Below are 17,806 nucleotides of genomic sequence, written 5' to 3' on the forward strand. Positions count from 1 at the left end.
ATTCATTTAATATAATATGTTATTAAATCTAAACATATGATTAATATTTATTCAATATTATTATGAAAGTATTAGGATTATAAATTTTATTATATTTTAAATGACTTAGCATATCAAAGCAAACATGGTAAGTCAATATCATTATTTCACATTAGAAAAGTGATTTGAATCAAGGGAAGTCAGCTAAAGAATAAAATCAAAATAATACTCTATTCAAACTAAGCTACAGTACTTCATAATTTTTTTATCCCCAAAAAAAGTTTAAATGGCAAGAAAAATGTCTTGAAGGGAAAGACAAAGTGCTCTCTTATTACAAAAAATGCACACTTTAAACACGAAGAGATTGAATTGAAACAAAACTCAACACTTAGATATATTGACAACTAAAAAATGCTTTGAATTTCATTTTGGTTTTACTGTATTCTTATCAGGCTTCCCTCTATATCTCTTTACATATACACAGAATCCGTCCCCCCTCCTCAAACTTTATCCACTTGATGAGCAACGAACTCTATTGCTTCCCGATCAATCTTTCTAGATCTATATCTTCTCCACTTGATGAGCAACGAACTCTGTCTTAATTATGGTATTTCATAATTATGGTATTGCATAGGATTCACATATGCAATACCATAAATATGCAATATTATTACTAATTAATATATTAATATATATTAATTAATTTTCATTAAATATTTGGTTACAAATAAGGTTTATTAATTATTTGACCAATAATTAAAACTAAAATATTTAAGTAATTGAGTAAAAAAGTTTGGGCGGGAAAATGATGTAGGAGGATTTTACTTCTCTATATATATTAAAGCAAAATAATAGGAGCAAAAAACTCTCGCCCAACAACAACGGCGTCGTTTTGACAAAGCCGAAATATTTATTGTATTTGCTTCAGAAAACGAAAGGTTTATGCAGTATAATACCTAAAGTTTATAGAAAACCTACATTTTTAAAAATATCTACGTTAGATCACTCTCCAATCCAATGGGATTAGCGAATGTATTTAATTCCATCAATTCCCCATATGTAACATTGAGCCCACGAACCCATACATATTCTCTAGGTATTAATTTCAAAGGAAAAAGAACGAAAGGTCATCAGACCTTATATATACAGCACATATACAGCACAAAGTTATTGCACAGAAAAAAGCTACACCGGCCTCTCTCATTCTTCTTCCCTACAACAAGATGTTTATCCTTGCTAGCCAAATATCTCCAATGAACACCAGGCAGGCTCTTAGGCTACGGGTGGTGAGAGCATATCAGATTCCTGAGAGAAGTGATCCATCGAAGATTAGATCAAAAGAAATCGTTTTTCATGATGAAGAGGTAAGTGTTATTTACAAATATATATTCAAATACATCAAGATTATGCGGTGCAGTTTAGGCTTTAGTCCACAGGTTTTAGTTTTTACAGTTCCTATTTTTGTTATCTATACATATTTATGAGATATATTTAGACAGTTCCTATTTATGTTATTTACACATACACAGGGTTCCTTCCTGCATGCTCATGTACCCAAAGAATATGTGGAAAAGTACCTAAGCTGTTTTACTGAAGGTTCAGTTTACGCTATAAAGAATTTTTGTGTGATCACCAATTTTTACTCATACAAGACCAGCCCACAGAAGTACATGATAAAATTTAACTATCAGACTATGGTAAAGGATTTAAAGAATGCGAAATTTCCTATGAAAATGTATCATCTGAAGTCGTTTAGAGAAATCAAGTCTAATGAAGGCCTTGATGAGAAACACTTCTTTGGTAATCAATTGCTCTCTTTCAATCTAATTTTCTAATTAATTGATATTGTTACTGCTATTTTATACTCTAATGCACTATTTTGTAGATGTGCTTGGTCGAGTTATTGAAATTCACTGCCCACAGGAGAAATTAATTAATGGGAAGAACTCCAGGCTGATTGACTTCACCATTGAACACTGAGTATTTTTTTTATTCGGTTCCTTCTATTTCTATTCTATTTTTAGGTTTTCTGTTCTTCTAATCTCTTATCTAACATTTTGTAGTGGAATACAATTGATGTGTACTTTGTGGGATGAACACGTAAGCAAGATCGAGGCATTCTACAATTCTACTTCACAAGAGCCATTATTGGTGTTGATCCAATTTTGTAGGGCTAGGGTGTGTTTAAAAAGTAAGTAGATTAAAAATGTTAGTTTGTGCCTAACTTATATTACCAATTCCATATTTACCAATAATGGTTTGTTTAATGTGTACTACCATAATGTCTAAAGGTGAGGATGTTAAGATTTGTAGCTCCTATGATGTAACACAACTGCTGTTCAATCAGGAATCTCCACCATTTGAGGAGTTCAGAAAAAGGTTAGTCAATGCTTATTCTTGCACTACCTATTCAATTGTTCCCTAATTCTTACTGTATTTTTAATTTCACAGTATCAGCCATGAACAGACTCCAATGCGCAGTATTATTTCGCAGTCAAGTTTTAAGGAATGTAGCTCCTATTCAGTTTCCCTATCTGGTGATATGGAAATCCGTACTATCAGTGAAATCTGCAGAGACAAGGAGGTAATATATAGTTAAAACCTATTAGTTATTACCTTAGTAGATATACTGTGATCTCTACAACAATAATCTTGTGAGATATCAATGCCAACTGCTTGATTTGTAATCTGCATTTAATAATATGCATGAGATTTAAAACAAATATAATATTTTACACATTTAAAGTTAATAGACTAATACTGTGAAGTCTACCATTGGATGCTTACCTGATTGAGTAGATAAATAGTCTTTAAATATATAGACTAATACTGTGCAGGCCATGCTCTGTAGGCATCTCAAATTTGTACAATGAGATTCAATATAGAACTTAGCAGGCCTATATAACTCATTAAAAGTTAATACAGTAACAAATTAGAGAGACTGTTAGTGGGTGCTTATCTCATTGAGTAAATAACATTGTAGTTACTAGCTGTGAAATTGGTGTGAGTATGATTATGCAACCCATAATCTGTTTATGACCCAAACCTGCACAAACAACTCAGTCTTTGATAGTTATATAAACATAGGATAGAATGTGCCACCTATTACAATCCAAGAGAATAATAATTTGAATGATTACCATTGGATCATTACCTATTTGATTAAATATATATGTACTCACTCTATATAGTTGACCATTGTTATATGTTTGTGCCACCCATGCTCTGTATTCATCTCAAATATGCATAGTGAGTGCCAACTTCACCACTCTTTTAATCTGCATTTAATATTTGGCTTTAGATATAAATATAATAGCACAGAACATAGGAGTCTCTATATAAATCATTCAAAGTTATTAGTCTAACAAATTAGAGAGTCTATTAGGGTGTGCTTATCTCAGTGAGTAAATAGCATGAACACATCCTAGGGACAGTTTTGTGGTTATTATTATGCAACCCATACTCTGTGTTTGACCCAAACCTGCACACACAACTTAATCTTTGTTAGTTATATAATCATAGTATGTGTTCTTTTCTGTTAGCAAAAATAGATCAACTGATACATAGTATGCATCTCAAACCTTCACAATGAACATAATATTTTGTAAATTTATACTCACATAGGTTTGGATTGGGGCTCATAATGTACCTTGCTAATTGTCTATGTGTGTGTGCAATTTGGAGATTTTTGGGTGGCAGCAAGGATTGTGTTTATTGATGACCCTGAGTGGTTCTATGCTTCGTGTAGAACAAAGGGTTGCAACAAAAAGCTGAAACTGAAAGGAAAGTGGCTGTGGTGTAGTACATGTGACAGGAATTGGGGCGATGGAACCTTGAGGTACAGGGTTAAAGTTAGGGTGGTGGACTTGGATGGGAATGCTCCTTTCCTTCTATGGGACAGGGAGTGCCTTGATCTACTTGGTGTTAGCGCAGATGATTTGAAGAATACCCATACTAAGGTACTAAATGGCATTTAATTCTTAACTATTATATTAACTTAGGAATAGTACCTAAGGTAATAAAGTATATATAATTGTTAACTAATATACCAATTGTATAAATTTCCTATGTACACAAAGTTTAAAAAATAAATGAATTACGTGCAGGGCCGAAAGGGGCTACCTAAGGAGCTTGAGACTCTGATTGGATTGAATATGCTATTTCGAATTGCTGTTCGCAAAGAACAGTTCCAAAACTATCTTAATGCTTTCCCTATTATGAGGATCATCACTGATGAAAAAGATTGTAGAAAAGCATGTACTAGAGCTAATTCAAGTTAGGGACAGGGATCTCAGTTCAAAGTTGGAGTTGGAGCTTACAGATGAGGATCTATGGGATCTAGAGGTATAATTGGGGCTACCGAGTATCATATTATACCAATTACTTTATAAATGCAGATTATTTTGTACTTATAGTTTCAACTCTTGATTTTGTAGGAAGATGACCAAGCAAATGAAGCTGAAAGTCCTCTACAAGTTGTTGCACAGAGGCTGAATGCAGAGAACAACATTGAGAATGGAACAGTCAAGAGATCCCCGATTGATGAATTTTCCAGCACACAAAGTTCTAAAAAAAGCAAGGAAGCTGTGGTCAAAATTGAGAAATAAGCAGATGTGTAATGAGTTAAATGACTGGGATGTGCTCTATTGGACTTTTTTTTTTATTTTATTTTTATGAATGCTTTTATGAGGACAAACTTGCGGTGTTCCTAAAACAGTTTGACATAACATTTTGGATACTCATGGTGGATTTAATTAGTTTTAGTTGGTTTTTAAATCATATTATTAGTAAGGAAAATGTGATATCCCTTCTGCAAAATGGATTTTGTTTTTTATTTTTTATTTTTTAAGTACTAAAGAAGACAGTGATTTCACATAAAGGCGAAGAAGATGAACATCACATGATGGAAAAAGACAATGCAGATAGTATATTTTAGCATACAGATATAGTTTCAATTGTAATTTGTTAATGTAAAACATTAGTTGGAAGATTAATGTAAGTTTTTTTTTTTTTTTTTTTTTTTAGCATACAGATTAATTTTTTAGTATACAGTGTTAAGTTAAGTTAAGTTATACAGTACCTCAAGATTAATATAAGCTAAATCTTAGTGATTACATATAATTTTACATGTTCTATTCCTAAAAATGTAAACATTGTAAATATTTTTGATATTTTTTTAATCTAATCCTGAAAGCACTTATCCATCACTTCTATTAAGATTACATCCTATCAATAACTCTACACTGATTACTAAACTATAGATGCAAAGATTACAAAACTTAATTATTTAGTAAAAGAGATATCTCTTCCTGTCTATTGGTTACTGTCAATCACTTCTCCAGTTTGGTAATTACTAAAAGCAAAGCATGTTGGCATCCAATTTTGAGCACCCTAAATAATGTAAACAGGATATTAACATTGTACTTAATACAAGGTAGCAAAAGTATTATGAAACTAACTTATACATTATAAGTGCTTGCAGAATAGAAATTGTTGTTATACATCAAGTTTCAAATGTAAATAATCAGGTATCTTCAGAGTTTACAATGTATTAGGATTCAAACAGAACGACTTAACATATTTGTTACTACTAAAAACTGTTTTAAGTTTGATCAAGTAAGACACACTTCATTCTACTTTAGAATGGAGTCAAAAACACAATTGTGAGTAAAACTGTAATATAACTTAATGATAGAGGTATTTCAATAAGTGTAACATAACAAAAAAAAAATAAAATCAAATCACATGTTGAGCTGCTTAATATTTTCAGTAAACTTGAACTTCTAAATATGAGAAGACTAATACTCTATTAAGTAAAAAGACAATGCGAATTCAGGTGAGTTCAGCAAGCATAGTATAATGCAGATCAAAATATACATCAGAAATATTATATATAGTACATGAGTAGCGAACACACGTGTAATGAAGTATAGTGATGGCTAATTATGGAATTAAAACTTATCTTTGATAATGCAAGTACAACTGAAATTCACAACGTGCATAATTAGATGTCATTAGGACCACAGACATGTTGACAACAATTTGCAATATAAGCTCTCTTCAAAATCCTTTGAACCATCATAGATTCTGTAGCAGCTTGCCTGCAGTTTAGTCAACAATTATTAAATTAAGATACGATTGGCAGGCAAATGATGCTTATAATAATCAAGGGATTAGAAAGTACATGATCAGGGACTTAGTGCTGATTAGGCACTTACCATGTGTTTACACCAACTTTGTATGGGTGAAGCCTCCTCAAATGCCTTAAGAACTATACAGATTGTCATACAGATTCCACAAGATAATTATCTGGATCAAGGGAGTATAAAAACAATATATTTTAGAAACAATGAAATAGCAAGAAATCAATATAACAATATTAGGTTTGATGACCGTGGGACTAACAATGTATATCAAAGTATATTCAACACTATTGTGCGACTTAAAACTTATCTTTGAGTCTTGCTAAGCAACTGTAAGTACCAAACTGGATAACATTGGTACTTACTTAGTTAAAACATGTCACAACATGTTCACAACCACAGCTCTTTTCATATTCAGGCTACCTGTAAAACAACATAGTAGCTTAATCAGGAACCTTATTATATTTCAGACTAATTTGATTAATCAATGTAATTATGAGAAGGAAATAGTAATAATATGCAACTAGCACGTATATTGATATCACTATGCATTAAGTAGCACAACTAAAACTTTTAGTATTCCAACTTGAATTATATTCACCATTTTCCAATGTTGTCTCCCAATCTTGGATGGGAATGCTCTACTACTATATAATCAACATAGAGATATTCTTATTCTCTCTGAAGCACCACCTAAACAAAATTGGAATTTAGCCAATTCATCTCCCGACGAACACATGAAGAAAATTACATCTTCAACCACAATTGGAGCAAAGCGGAAGCAGAACAGCAACAACCAAGGTAATACTATATACTGTTAAAGTAATTATACTATTTTGTGTTAGAGTATATCCCTAAAGACTATCTCAAAGCATATAAACTATGTGTATGTGTTCTTGGCCCAAAAAATTAATGGCACAAATTAAATTCCAGTATATAGATGTTGTGATAAACAAATTTCAGTATACAGTAAGATGATTTCTAAAAATTAGTTCTATAAGCTGCCATTTTAGATAGATATATATACACCATACTTAGATATGAAAACGTAGAAGAGATAGGGTTAGAAATCCTTACCCAACTTGGTATAAATCCTAGAAATCGTGTAGGAGAACACCCATTTCTGCCTTGGTCCACCGTTGAGCATCACACACAGTTATTACCACCAAGCTTCGATCTCTGTCTACCCATGACTTCCGACGAAGTATAGTGTTCATCTTTAGAGGACGATAGACCCGTTGATAACTCCGAATCGGGGTTTTGACTATGGAGTTAACACTCAGATTGAGAGTATTGTGGAGACGTATGCGTCAGTTGATGCTTCACAGAAACATCATCTTCATCGCGAATCCATAGTATAGAGGGGTCGAGACTGACAAATCGAACCCTAACCAGAGTAATCAACTCCATTTGTAGTCAGAGAACCCACAGTGGGATGAGTGAATTGAGCTCAGAATCGAGCCTTCTAAGTGTGTAGGAAAGGGAAGGGCAGCTGTGAACATCACCGTCTCAGGCCAGCTGTGAACATCACCGCAATTCTAATTATTATTATTATTATTATTATTATTATTATTATTATTATTATTATTATTATTATTATTATTATTATTATTATTATTATTATTATTATTATTATTATTATTATTATTATTATTATTATTATTATTATTATTATTATTATTATTACTATTATTACTATTATTATTATTATTACTATGATTATTATTATTATTATTATTATTATTATTATTATTATTATTATTATTATTATTATTATTATTACTATTATTATTATTATTATTATTATTATTATTATTATTATTATTATTATTATTATTATTATTATTATTGATATTAAACTACATGTATTATTATTTAGGGAGTGATATTATGTTGTCATAAAATTGTTTAATTGTGCATCGCATAAATATTATTATTATTTAGTCATAATAACATCACCGCATCGCAGTGCGCATAAATATTATTATTATTATTATTATTATTATTATTATTATTATTATTATTATTATTATTCATTTTATAGTTTAATTGTTTATTGTTTATGTATTACAACTTCATGTACTCAATTGTTTATTATAATTGTTGGTAATTAATATTAATTTTAATTATTATTATATCTTTATTATTTTTTTTTAATCTTATAGTAATATTACTATTGTTATTATTTGATAATAATAATAATCATTATTATTTCTATCATTACACTTTTAAATGTTATTATTAATATTTAGGCAATTATGAAAGTAATATTATTAATGTTCTACTAAAAAATGAGATTAAGCTATGACTAAATTTTAAAGTATTAGTAATACTTTAACATTATATTTGTGATTATACAAAATAATAAACGTCATTATTGACATCCTATTATTGAATAATAAAGTAGATCTCGGTATGAGTAACAAAAATGGGTACACCAAATAATACATGTGTAGTGATAACTTTTTTTTTTTTTTTTTTTTTTTTTTTTTTTTTGTACAGAGAATGAAGATATCACTGTCAATGGTGAAGCGTACATGCCGTCCTTTGAATCTACCAAGAATACAAAAATGGGTACACCGCTAATTGGTGTTTTCCAAAGTTCGCTAAGTACGCCTTTAAGTATTCTTACAAATGGTAAGTGTTTTCATTTGGAACAATTCACTCCCTTAATGAAATTGTTGTTAATATTAGTTGTCACTGCACTTGACAGGTGACACTGCGGTTCGAACGACAATACAGACTACCCCAATGCAAGATTTTAGTAGCAGAATGCCATTAAGCAACATATCAAATAGTAATTAGCTCAACCAATATTGTAAAAATATTTTGAATAAATTCTCTAACAATCAAATGGGATAATTAATATTCTAACGTGTGTTTTGTACGCCTGTTCTATATTAAAGCAAATTTAACTCGAGCTACCAGGGACCGTGATAAATCACCGAGAACCAAGCGCCATAATCATTCGTTTGACTTAAATAGATCACCAGTCTCGCAAGGTAATAAATTTGAAATTGAGTAAATAATCTATACTCATCTGGGTTAACTGCTACTTGATTATAATCTTTGCTACCTTAATTCACAGCTTCTTCTCCGGGACGAACGACAATACAGACTACCTCAACGCAAGATTTTAGTAGCAGAATGCCATTTAGCAACATATCAAATAGTAATAATCTCAACAAGTATATTGTAATAAGATTACTATAAATTTATTGTGTAGTCAAATGGAATACTTAATAGTCTAACAAGTCGTTCTACAATATCTTTTTAATTAAAGCAAATTGCGGTACAGTTAATGGGGACCGCGACAGACCAACTACATCCAACTGTCAGAATCGTTGCTTCGACTTAAATCGAACCCCAGATTTGCAACTAGGTATAAATATATTACGAGGACGAGTTGCTTATTACATAGTCAATATTAAATTATAATGTTTAAGTAAATATTTAATAATCATGTAATATATTTTATAATCGTTTGTGTAGGATTTGAAAGTAATTGTTGTATTACAAATGACAACAACATGCAAATAGACGTGGTAGTGCCGGAGACTGAACCCATCGAGCATTGTCGAAATTTGATATCAGATTTTCAGGAAGTTGTTGAACAATTACATGACAATGTGCCCTCAAAAAATGGTGAGTTCATATTAAATGTTGTCGGACGAATACATACTATCTTTGTACGACAATGGATTATATTATTTTGTTAAATATGAACTAATATAAATGTATTTTTTTTTAGACTATTATTTTGATTGTGGTGATCCAGAGTATGTTTGCGAGCATTGTAATGCATTTTTTTGGTACAATGAACGGTTAAGCAATTCAAGGTCATGTGACAGGCCTAAATACTCCGCATGTTGTGTGAATGGTAAGATAAAGTTGCCATTCATGACAAAGCCTCCTCAAAAGTTGTTTGATCTATTCTTTATATCAAGTGATAAAAACAAATGTTTTTTGAAGAATATAAGGTCCTATAACAACATGTTTTGCTTCACGTCAATGGGTGGAAAAATTGATAGAACTATTAACAACGGAACATTGCCGCCTATATTCCGTATAAATGGTCAAAATTTCCATCGCATTGGAAGTTTATTGCCTTCACTTGGCACTCAACCTAAATTTGCACAATTATACATTCACGATACAGAGAATGAGATAGAAAATCGCTTCAACTCTTTCAGGTATAATATTCTGTGTTAGTAAACTCTTTTGGGCCTCTCATTGGTTAATACTTAAAATCTTATATTATATATTCTTATTTTTTTAGGGCGGAAACCAATGGTTCTACATTGCATCTTGATGTAGTTCATGACATTAAGCAAGACCTAGATGAGCACAATGTTTTGGTTAAGTCATTCCAAATGGCCAAGTCGTTTATGGAATCTAATCCTAAAAGTGAAATTAGAATGAGATTAATAGGGAAGAGGTCTAAAGATGCCAGAACGTATGCGCTACCAACTACTTCCGAGGTTGCTGCTCTCATTGTTGGAGAGTTAGACCCTTGCATGGGTGAACGTGATATTGTGGTCGAGTCTAAATTTGGAATGCTTAAACGAATAAGTGAATTAAACCCAGCGTATCTACCATTGCAATACCCAATTTTATTTCCATATGGAGAGGATGGTTTTAGGGAAGATATACATTTTGCAACACATGGTACTAAACAAAATTTTGCAAGAAAGAGTGTTTCACAAAGAGAGTACTTCGCGTTCCGTATTCACGAAAGATCAAATGAGATCTCAACTATAATGTACGCTAAAAGGTTATTCCAACGATTCTTGGTTGATGCGTATACTATGGTTGAATCTTCGAGGTTGCTATATATTAGGTCAAATCAAAAAGCTTTGAGGTGTGAGGCGTACAAAGGTCTCTCTGATGCGTTGACCCGAGGTGAAGTTCAACCTAGCTCTCAAGGTAAAAGAATAATGTTACCTTCAAGTTTCACGAGAGGAGCAAGATACATGATACAAAACTACCAAGACGCCATGGCAATTTGCAGATTTATAGGTTATCCAAATCTGTTTATTACTTTTACATGTAATCCTAAATGGCCGGAGATTCAACGCTTTTTGGAGAAAAGAAATTTGAAAGCTGAAGATCGTCCGGACATTGTTTGCCGAGTTTTCAAGATGAAGCTAGACTGCTTAATAAAAGAAATAAAAAATGGGAAACTGTTTGGTCCGGTAAGGGCAGGTGCGCTCTGCATTTTCTTATAACTGCCTTTTTTCATAAAATACTTATTAATACGAATCTTAGAACTCACATCATTTAATTGTTTTTGCAACAGTAATATACACAATTGAGTTTCAGAAACGGGGTCTTCCACATGCTCACATATTACTGTTCCTACAAGGGACGAGCTGCTTTGCCAATCTTGCTTTTATGGACACGATCATTTCGGCCGAGATCCCAGACAAGCTGATGGACATTGAGTATTACAAAGCTGTCGAAGAATTCATGTTGCACGGCCCGTGTGGTGTTGCTAGGAATAATTCACCGTGCATGGTAAATGACAAGTGCTCGAAGCATTTTCCAAAAAGATATATTGATGCATCCCATTTTGACCAGGATGGTTACCCGTTGTACCGAAGAATGGATGATAAGAGGACAATAAAAATATGGAATAGAGTTGGACAATAGGTATGTTGTACCACATAATCGATACTTGCTCTTGAAATACAAAGCCCACATTAATGTAGAGTGGTGTAACCAATTTAGGTCAATCAAGTACCTATTCAAGTATGTCAACAAGGGTAACGACCGTGTAACGGCTGAGTTTTATAAGACTACGATGGATGAAGCTGGTAATGAGATGGTGGATGAAATAAACATGTACTATGATTGCAGGTACATCTCTGCATGCGAGGCAGCTTGGAGGTTGTTTAGTTTTGAAGTCCAGTACAGAACTCCACCGGTTGAGCGACTAAGCTTTCACTTGCCTGACTGCCAATCAGTTGTGTTCCAAGACGATGATACGATTGATCATGTCATGAATAGAGAGACCGTTGGGCAAAGTATGTTTAATGCATGGTTTGTAGCCAACCAGAAGTTTAAAGAAGCGAGCTTATTAACTTACATTGAGATGCCTACCAAATTTGTGTGGAAAAAGGACATCCGTGAATGGCATCCAAGAAAGAAGGGTTTCTCAATTGGTCGGATATTGTATGTACCACCAGCTTCAGGAGAAATTTATTATTTAAGGTGTCTATTGAACATAGTCAATGGTCCAAAAGGTTTCCAAGATATTATGACAGTTAATGGTGTTGAGTACTTGACCTTTAGAGATGGATGTTATGCTCATGGATTGTTAGACGATGATAAAGAATACATTGATGCTATAAATGAAGCAAGCTACTGGTCAACTGCATATTCATTAAGGAAGCTATTTGTTGTCTTACTAATATCCTCATCAATTATTAGGCCCGAAAATGTTTAGAATCAAGTGTGGCAACATTTGTCTGAAGATGCTCAACACTATCAAAGAAGAATATTAAAACAACCAGGTAATGTACATTTTTTATGATACAATAATAAATTTCTTAGGTTATATTTAAAACTTTCTGACCGTTGGCATCGTAACAGATTTGATCTTAACAGAGGAAGAGAAAAAGAACTTTGCATTGTTGGAATTGGAAAACCTATTGGGGCAACAAAATAAGTCTTTAAAAGACTATCCTCCGATGCCAATACCAAGTACAGATAATTCAAGGTTGTTTCAGAATCGGTTGGTTTTTGAAGAGTTATGTTACAATCGCGAGCAGTTGAAAGAAGATGCTGAAGTGCTGTGTGCCAAACTAACTGAGGAATAGAGTCTCATCTATGATACGGTTATACAAGACATTGTAGACGGTAAAGGTGGCTTATTTTTTGTTTATGGTTACGGTGGAACAGGAAAGACTTTCTTGTGGAGAGCGTTGTCAGCTACAATCCGATGCAAATGTCAGATCGTTTTAAATGTGGCATCAAGTGGCATAGCTTCTTTGTTGTTACCAGGTGGCCGAACTGCTCACTCAAGATTTGCAATACCTATTGCAATAAACGAAGACTTAACCTGTAACATTAAGCAAGGTAGCGACCTGGCTGAATTGTTGATAAAGACGAGTTTGATAATATGGGATGAAGCTCCTATGATGCACAAACATTGCTTTGAAGCCTTAGATCGAACTATGTGGGATTTGTTGCATTTTGTAGACCCGTGTAGTGAAATGAAGACGTTTGGTGGTAAAACAATTGTTTTGGGTGGAGATTTCCGCCAAATTCTCCCAGTAGTTCCAAAACGTACAAGGCAAGATATTGTTTCTTCAGCCATAAATTCATCATATCTATGGGATAGTTGCAAAGTTTTAAGGTTGACTAAAAACCTCAGACTAAGTTCGGTACCCAACGGTGGAAACCGGCAGGCATTACAAGAATTTGCCGATTGGATTGCTAATGTCGGTGATGGAAAACTGGGTGGGCGGAATGATGGTTTCGCAGAGGTTGAAATTCCAAAACACATGTTACTGTCATCCAGAGGGGACGATATTAAAACAATTGTGCACAGTACATTTCCTATGTTTGCAAATGGAAACGCCAACCCCGAGCATCTGCTAGCTCGTGCTATATTAGCTCCAACGCTCGACATGGTCAACGCCGTCAATGACTATATGACTGAGTTGCATAATGCCGAAAGCAGGTCGTACTATAGTTCAAACGCAGTATGCAAAGCCGATGGCGACAACGGCATACTTGGAGATGTACACACACCGGAATTTCTAAACAGCATTAGGGTTTCAGGTCTACCAAATCATACACTGACTTTGAAAATCGGTTCACCGGTAATGTTAATGAGAAATATTGACCATTCTCTTAGTTTGTGCAATGGAACTCGGTTGATAATTACAAAGCTAGCAGACCATGTTATTGAAGGCGAGATTCTGACCGGACCTAACAAAGGTACAAAAGTGATGATCCCCCGAATGTCAATGTCACCCTCCGATCCAAGATTGCCGTTCAAGTTTCAACGAAGGCAATTCCTATTAATGCTTTCATATGCAATGACCATAAACAAAAGTCAAGGACAAACGTTGAGTCATGTTGGTTTAATACTAAAGAAATCGATTTTTGTACACGGTCAGTTGTACGTAGCTGCATCTCGGGTTAACAATCCAGACGGTCTCAAAATATTGATAGTCAAAGACCCAAGTTCAACTACTACATCAACCACTAATGTTGTATATCATGAAGTTTTCAATAATTTGTAATTTTGTAAAGTTCTCTTTTCTTAGTACCATCACCTTGCAACTATTTGTAATATACCATTTTCATATTGTTTTTGTTGAATTCCCACACATATTTCATTTATATGTTATAAATTATAACCGCATTATTTCACACAATTTATAATATAACATACACACAATTAATAATTTTTAATTTACATACCGTGCAGCGCACGGGTCAAATACTAGTTTATATATATATATAGATATAGATTACCATAATAATTACACACAAGAATGAAAGAAAAATTATGAGAATAATTACCTCTAATAAAAATTAGGAAATTATATTAAAAAATAATTTATATAATAAGGTAAGTATAATTAATTTTGTGCCAATAATATTATATATTAAATATAAAAATATATATGTATATAAATTACCATATTAATTACAGCGAAAAAGGCACAAATATATACGGAATAAATCTTATTGCTATAGAATTAACATTGTTTATGGTAAAAGGCACAAACATAGTACGGAACAAATTAGGTAGAATTTTATGGTAAAAAGGCACAAATAAAATTAGTACCGAAAAAGGCACAAATATATATTGAACAAATTACTATGTTAATAATTACGAAAGAAATCTTATTGCTATAAAATTGTCACAAATATATACGGAAGAAATCTTATTATCACAAATAGTAATTTTATTGCCTAATAGAATTTGTCAATTATTAAACATTGATTATGGTAATTATTGTATGACATTTAATACTAAAATTATTAGGTTGAATTTTTATAATTAAGGTATAATATTATTAAATCAAATTTATTAAAAATAATGTGTCCACAATATAAAATAAATTATACTTGTCTTAATAATTATTTATTAATATAAATATACAATTATAAATTTGTATAAGAAAAACACAGAAACTTCTGGTTAAAAAAAAAAAATCTCTCCCATTTCTTTTTTCTCTTTCCTCAACATCACATTCCCAATCTCTCTGAAAAAAGGCAAAGTAGGATGAGAAAAGTCCTTCATCTAAACCGTCCTCACCCCTCAATTCGATTTAGCTTTTGTTTGATTGCTGTTTTGCCCAGCGAACCACATAAACCCGTAACGCTACTTGTTGAAGTAGAGCCTCTTTAAGTATCTTCAAGCTCATACCAGACGATATAAAATGCAAAACATATTGAAGTACGGGGGAATATAGTTAGAAAAAGCTAGAAAATTCATACGAAAAGAAAGTAGAGAGATAAGTCTAAGATTCTTTGATTGATGAGACAACGAAACTGCAAGGCAGCTCTAGTATTTGTTTCTCAGAATTGAAATGATGGTTTAGTACTTTGATTAACAGATCATAACATCTCTTAATTAATGTTTGTAAATGGGAGATTTCTCAGGTTCGGGTGGACGAACCATAAGGGGGCCTAAGTGGTCTTATAACAAAAACAAACCTTATCAAGATGGTCACAATAGCAAGCACTCAAAGGATCGGGAGCTTCACAATCCTTATTTGTCTTGCATGGCAAATCATTATTATTCTTTGCTTCACCACCACTCCAAATACCTGCAATCATTATATCAACTCACAATATTAGTGTTTTCACACATCTAATAAGCATATATGTTTTCTCTTATATTTTTAATGTAGACTCTTAGAATATATCATTGTGAAGTTGAAGATCTGATTTTACCAGAGAAATTAATTTAATATAGGTATATAATATACCCATAGTAAAATATTTTATGGGTGAAAGCTATAAAAGATGAATGGACTTACATGAAGCAACCACCAACAAAAGGAAGAGACTTGAAAAGAGTTTGGAAGCAATGAAGAAGATGATATTGGTCTAAAGAGATTGATAGTGATGATAATATATATATATATATATATATATATATATATATATATATATATATATATATATATATATATATTGGTTAATATTTTGACTGAATTTGTAAAAAGGATATACTTTTGGTAACAACTTAATTGGAGGAATTAATTATTATTATTATTATTATTATTATTATTATTATTATTATTATTATTATTTATTAATTAATTAATTAATTAAATTTGGATATTATATAAATGTCCTTAAGTTTTGGGGGGAAAATTTGTGAAGGAGGATTTTACTTTTATAGATATATATATATAGATATAGATATAGATATGTCAACAAGTACATTTTATTGTATTTTTGAAGAAAAAAATAAGTATTTAAGTAGAATTTTTAGTTTATATATAATTTTAGAAAAAAAAAGTTTTACTTAAATAATTATGGGAAACTAAAATATTGGGATATTTGTGTAAAATTGAGTTAATGAGTAACACAACAATTGAAAATTTTATATCAAATGTGACAAAAATAATATTTAATAAATTAAATGTGAAAAAATGACTTAATAACCTTGGAGCTAAAAATCAAAATAATTCAATATTTTTTTATCTACACAAAGAGAATGGAGGTAGTAATTGATAGTAGCGGTCATCATCGAGGGACAAGTCATTATTATTGATTCAGGGCCTTAAAGGTTTTCAAAAATATTTTAAAGTTTTAAATTTATATAAAAGAAGAATTAAAATAGATGAAAGGTCTCTAATAATAAGGCCTTCTTTTTTTTTTTTCAAAAAGTAATATCTACTATACTAATAAGAGCCCAAGAGAGTTAGGCCTATAATGGGTAGAAAAAATGGCGGTCACAGATTTTAATCAAATGAATGACTCAGATTGATTAAAAGATTGATCAGATTTAAATTTTACACTAAAATTTTCTAAAATACCCACACACCGTTACTAATTCCGTTAAAATTTTAAGAATTGCCGTTAGTTCACCGTTAACTTACTCATTGATTTCAATAAAAAAAGGTCTTAGGTTCGAACCTCATCCCAATCAAAGTTGGCATAATTAGTACTCTATTTTACTCTTATTAAATTATATAAATAATAATTTAGTAGTTACAACAAAAAATAATAAATATGCATTTCTTTAATTTAGAATTATGTGTCCACAATGTCTTTATTCGAAAAAAAAAAAAATTATTCATTATCAATAAATTAAATAAGAAAAATAATTTTATTAGTTATATTGTCTTTATTTTTCTTCAATAGAAAAATTCTTTATATTCAAATTTATTAATTGATTATATTCGCTACATTATCCTTACAATGTCTTTATTCAGTGAAAAAAAATTATTAATTATCAAGAAATTAATTAAAAGAAATATTTTCATTAGTTATATTGTCTTTATTTTTCTCAAATGTAAAAATTTTTACATTCAAATTCATCAATTGATTATATTTACTACATTATCTATTATCTTTTTTGTGCACTATTTTTCTAATTAAATATCACAGTTATAATACAAAATAATGCTATATATTTATTTACCAAGTATTCTATTAATACCATGAAAAAATTAAAAAAAATATAATTAATAAAGCCAACCATA

The 17,806-nt window shown here is 31.4% G+C and overlaps 3 protein-coding genes across 3 annotated transcripts; all 3 read left to right on the forward strand.

Annotated features, from left to right (window-relative positions):
• The first annotated feature begins 2,260 nt into the window (after window positions 1-2,260).
• On the forward strand, window positions 2,261-4,586 carry LOC109177011. Its single transcript, XM_019326354.1, has 7 exons — window positions 2,261-2,358; window positions 2,431-2,563; window positions 2,963-2,982; window positions 3,728-3,938; window positions 4,086-4,151; window positions 4,222-4,323; window positions 4,416-4,586. Exons 1-7 carry the CDS (start codon window positions 2,261-2,263, stop codon window positions 4,584-4,586), a joined length of 801 nt encoding a protein of 266 aa, XP_019181899.1.
• A 2,273-nt stretch (window positions 4,587-6,859) lies between these two features.
• On the forward strand, window positions 6,860-11,774 carry LOC109177012. Its single transcript, XM_019326356.1, has 6 exons — window positions 6,860-6,923; window positions 9,421-9,504; window positions 9,615-9,767; window positions 9,874-10,315; window positions 10,402-11,317; window positions 11,445-11,774. Exons 1-6 carry the CDS (start codon window positions 6,860-6,862, stop codon window positions 11,772-11,774), a joined length of 1,989 nt encoding a protein of 662 aa, XP_019181901.1.
• A 151-nt stretch (window positions 11,775-11,925) lies between these two features.
• LOC109177013 (ATP-dependent DNA helicase pif1-like) lies at window positions 11,926-14,377 on the forward strand. The gene is made up of 2 exons (XM_019326357.1): window positions 11,926-12,274; window positions 13,026-14,377. Exons 1-2 carry the CDS (start codon window positions 11,926-11,928, stop codon window positions 14,375-14,377), a joined length of 1,701 nt encoding a protein of 566 aa, XP_019181902.1.
• The last annotated feature ends 3,429 nt before the right edge of the window (window positions 14,378-17,806 follow it).

Source organism: Ipomoea nil, unplaced genomic scaffold, assembly GCF_001879475.1.
Source record: "Ipomoea nil cultivar Tokyo-kokei standard unplaced genomic scaffold, Asagao_1.1 scaffold0782, whole genome shotgun sequence".
Lineage (NCBI taxonomy): Eukaryota > Viridiplantae > Streptophyta > Magnoliopsida > Solanales > Convolvulaceae > Ipomoea > Ipomoea nil.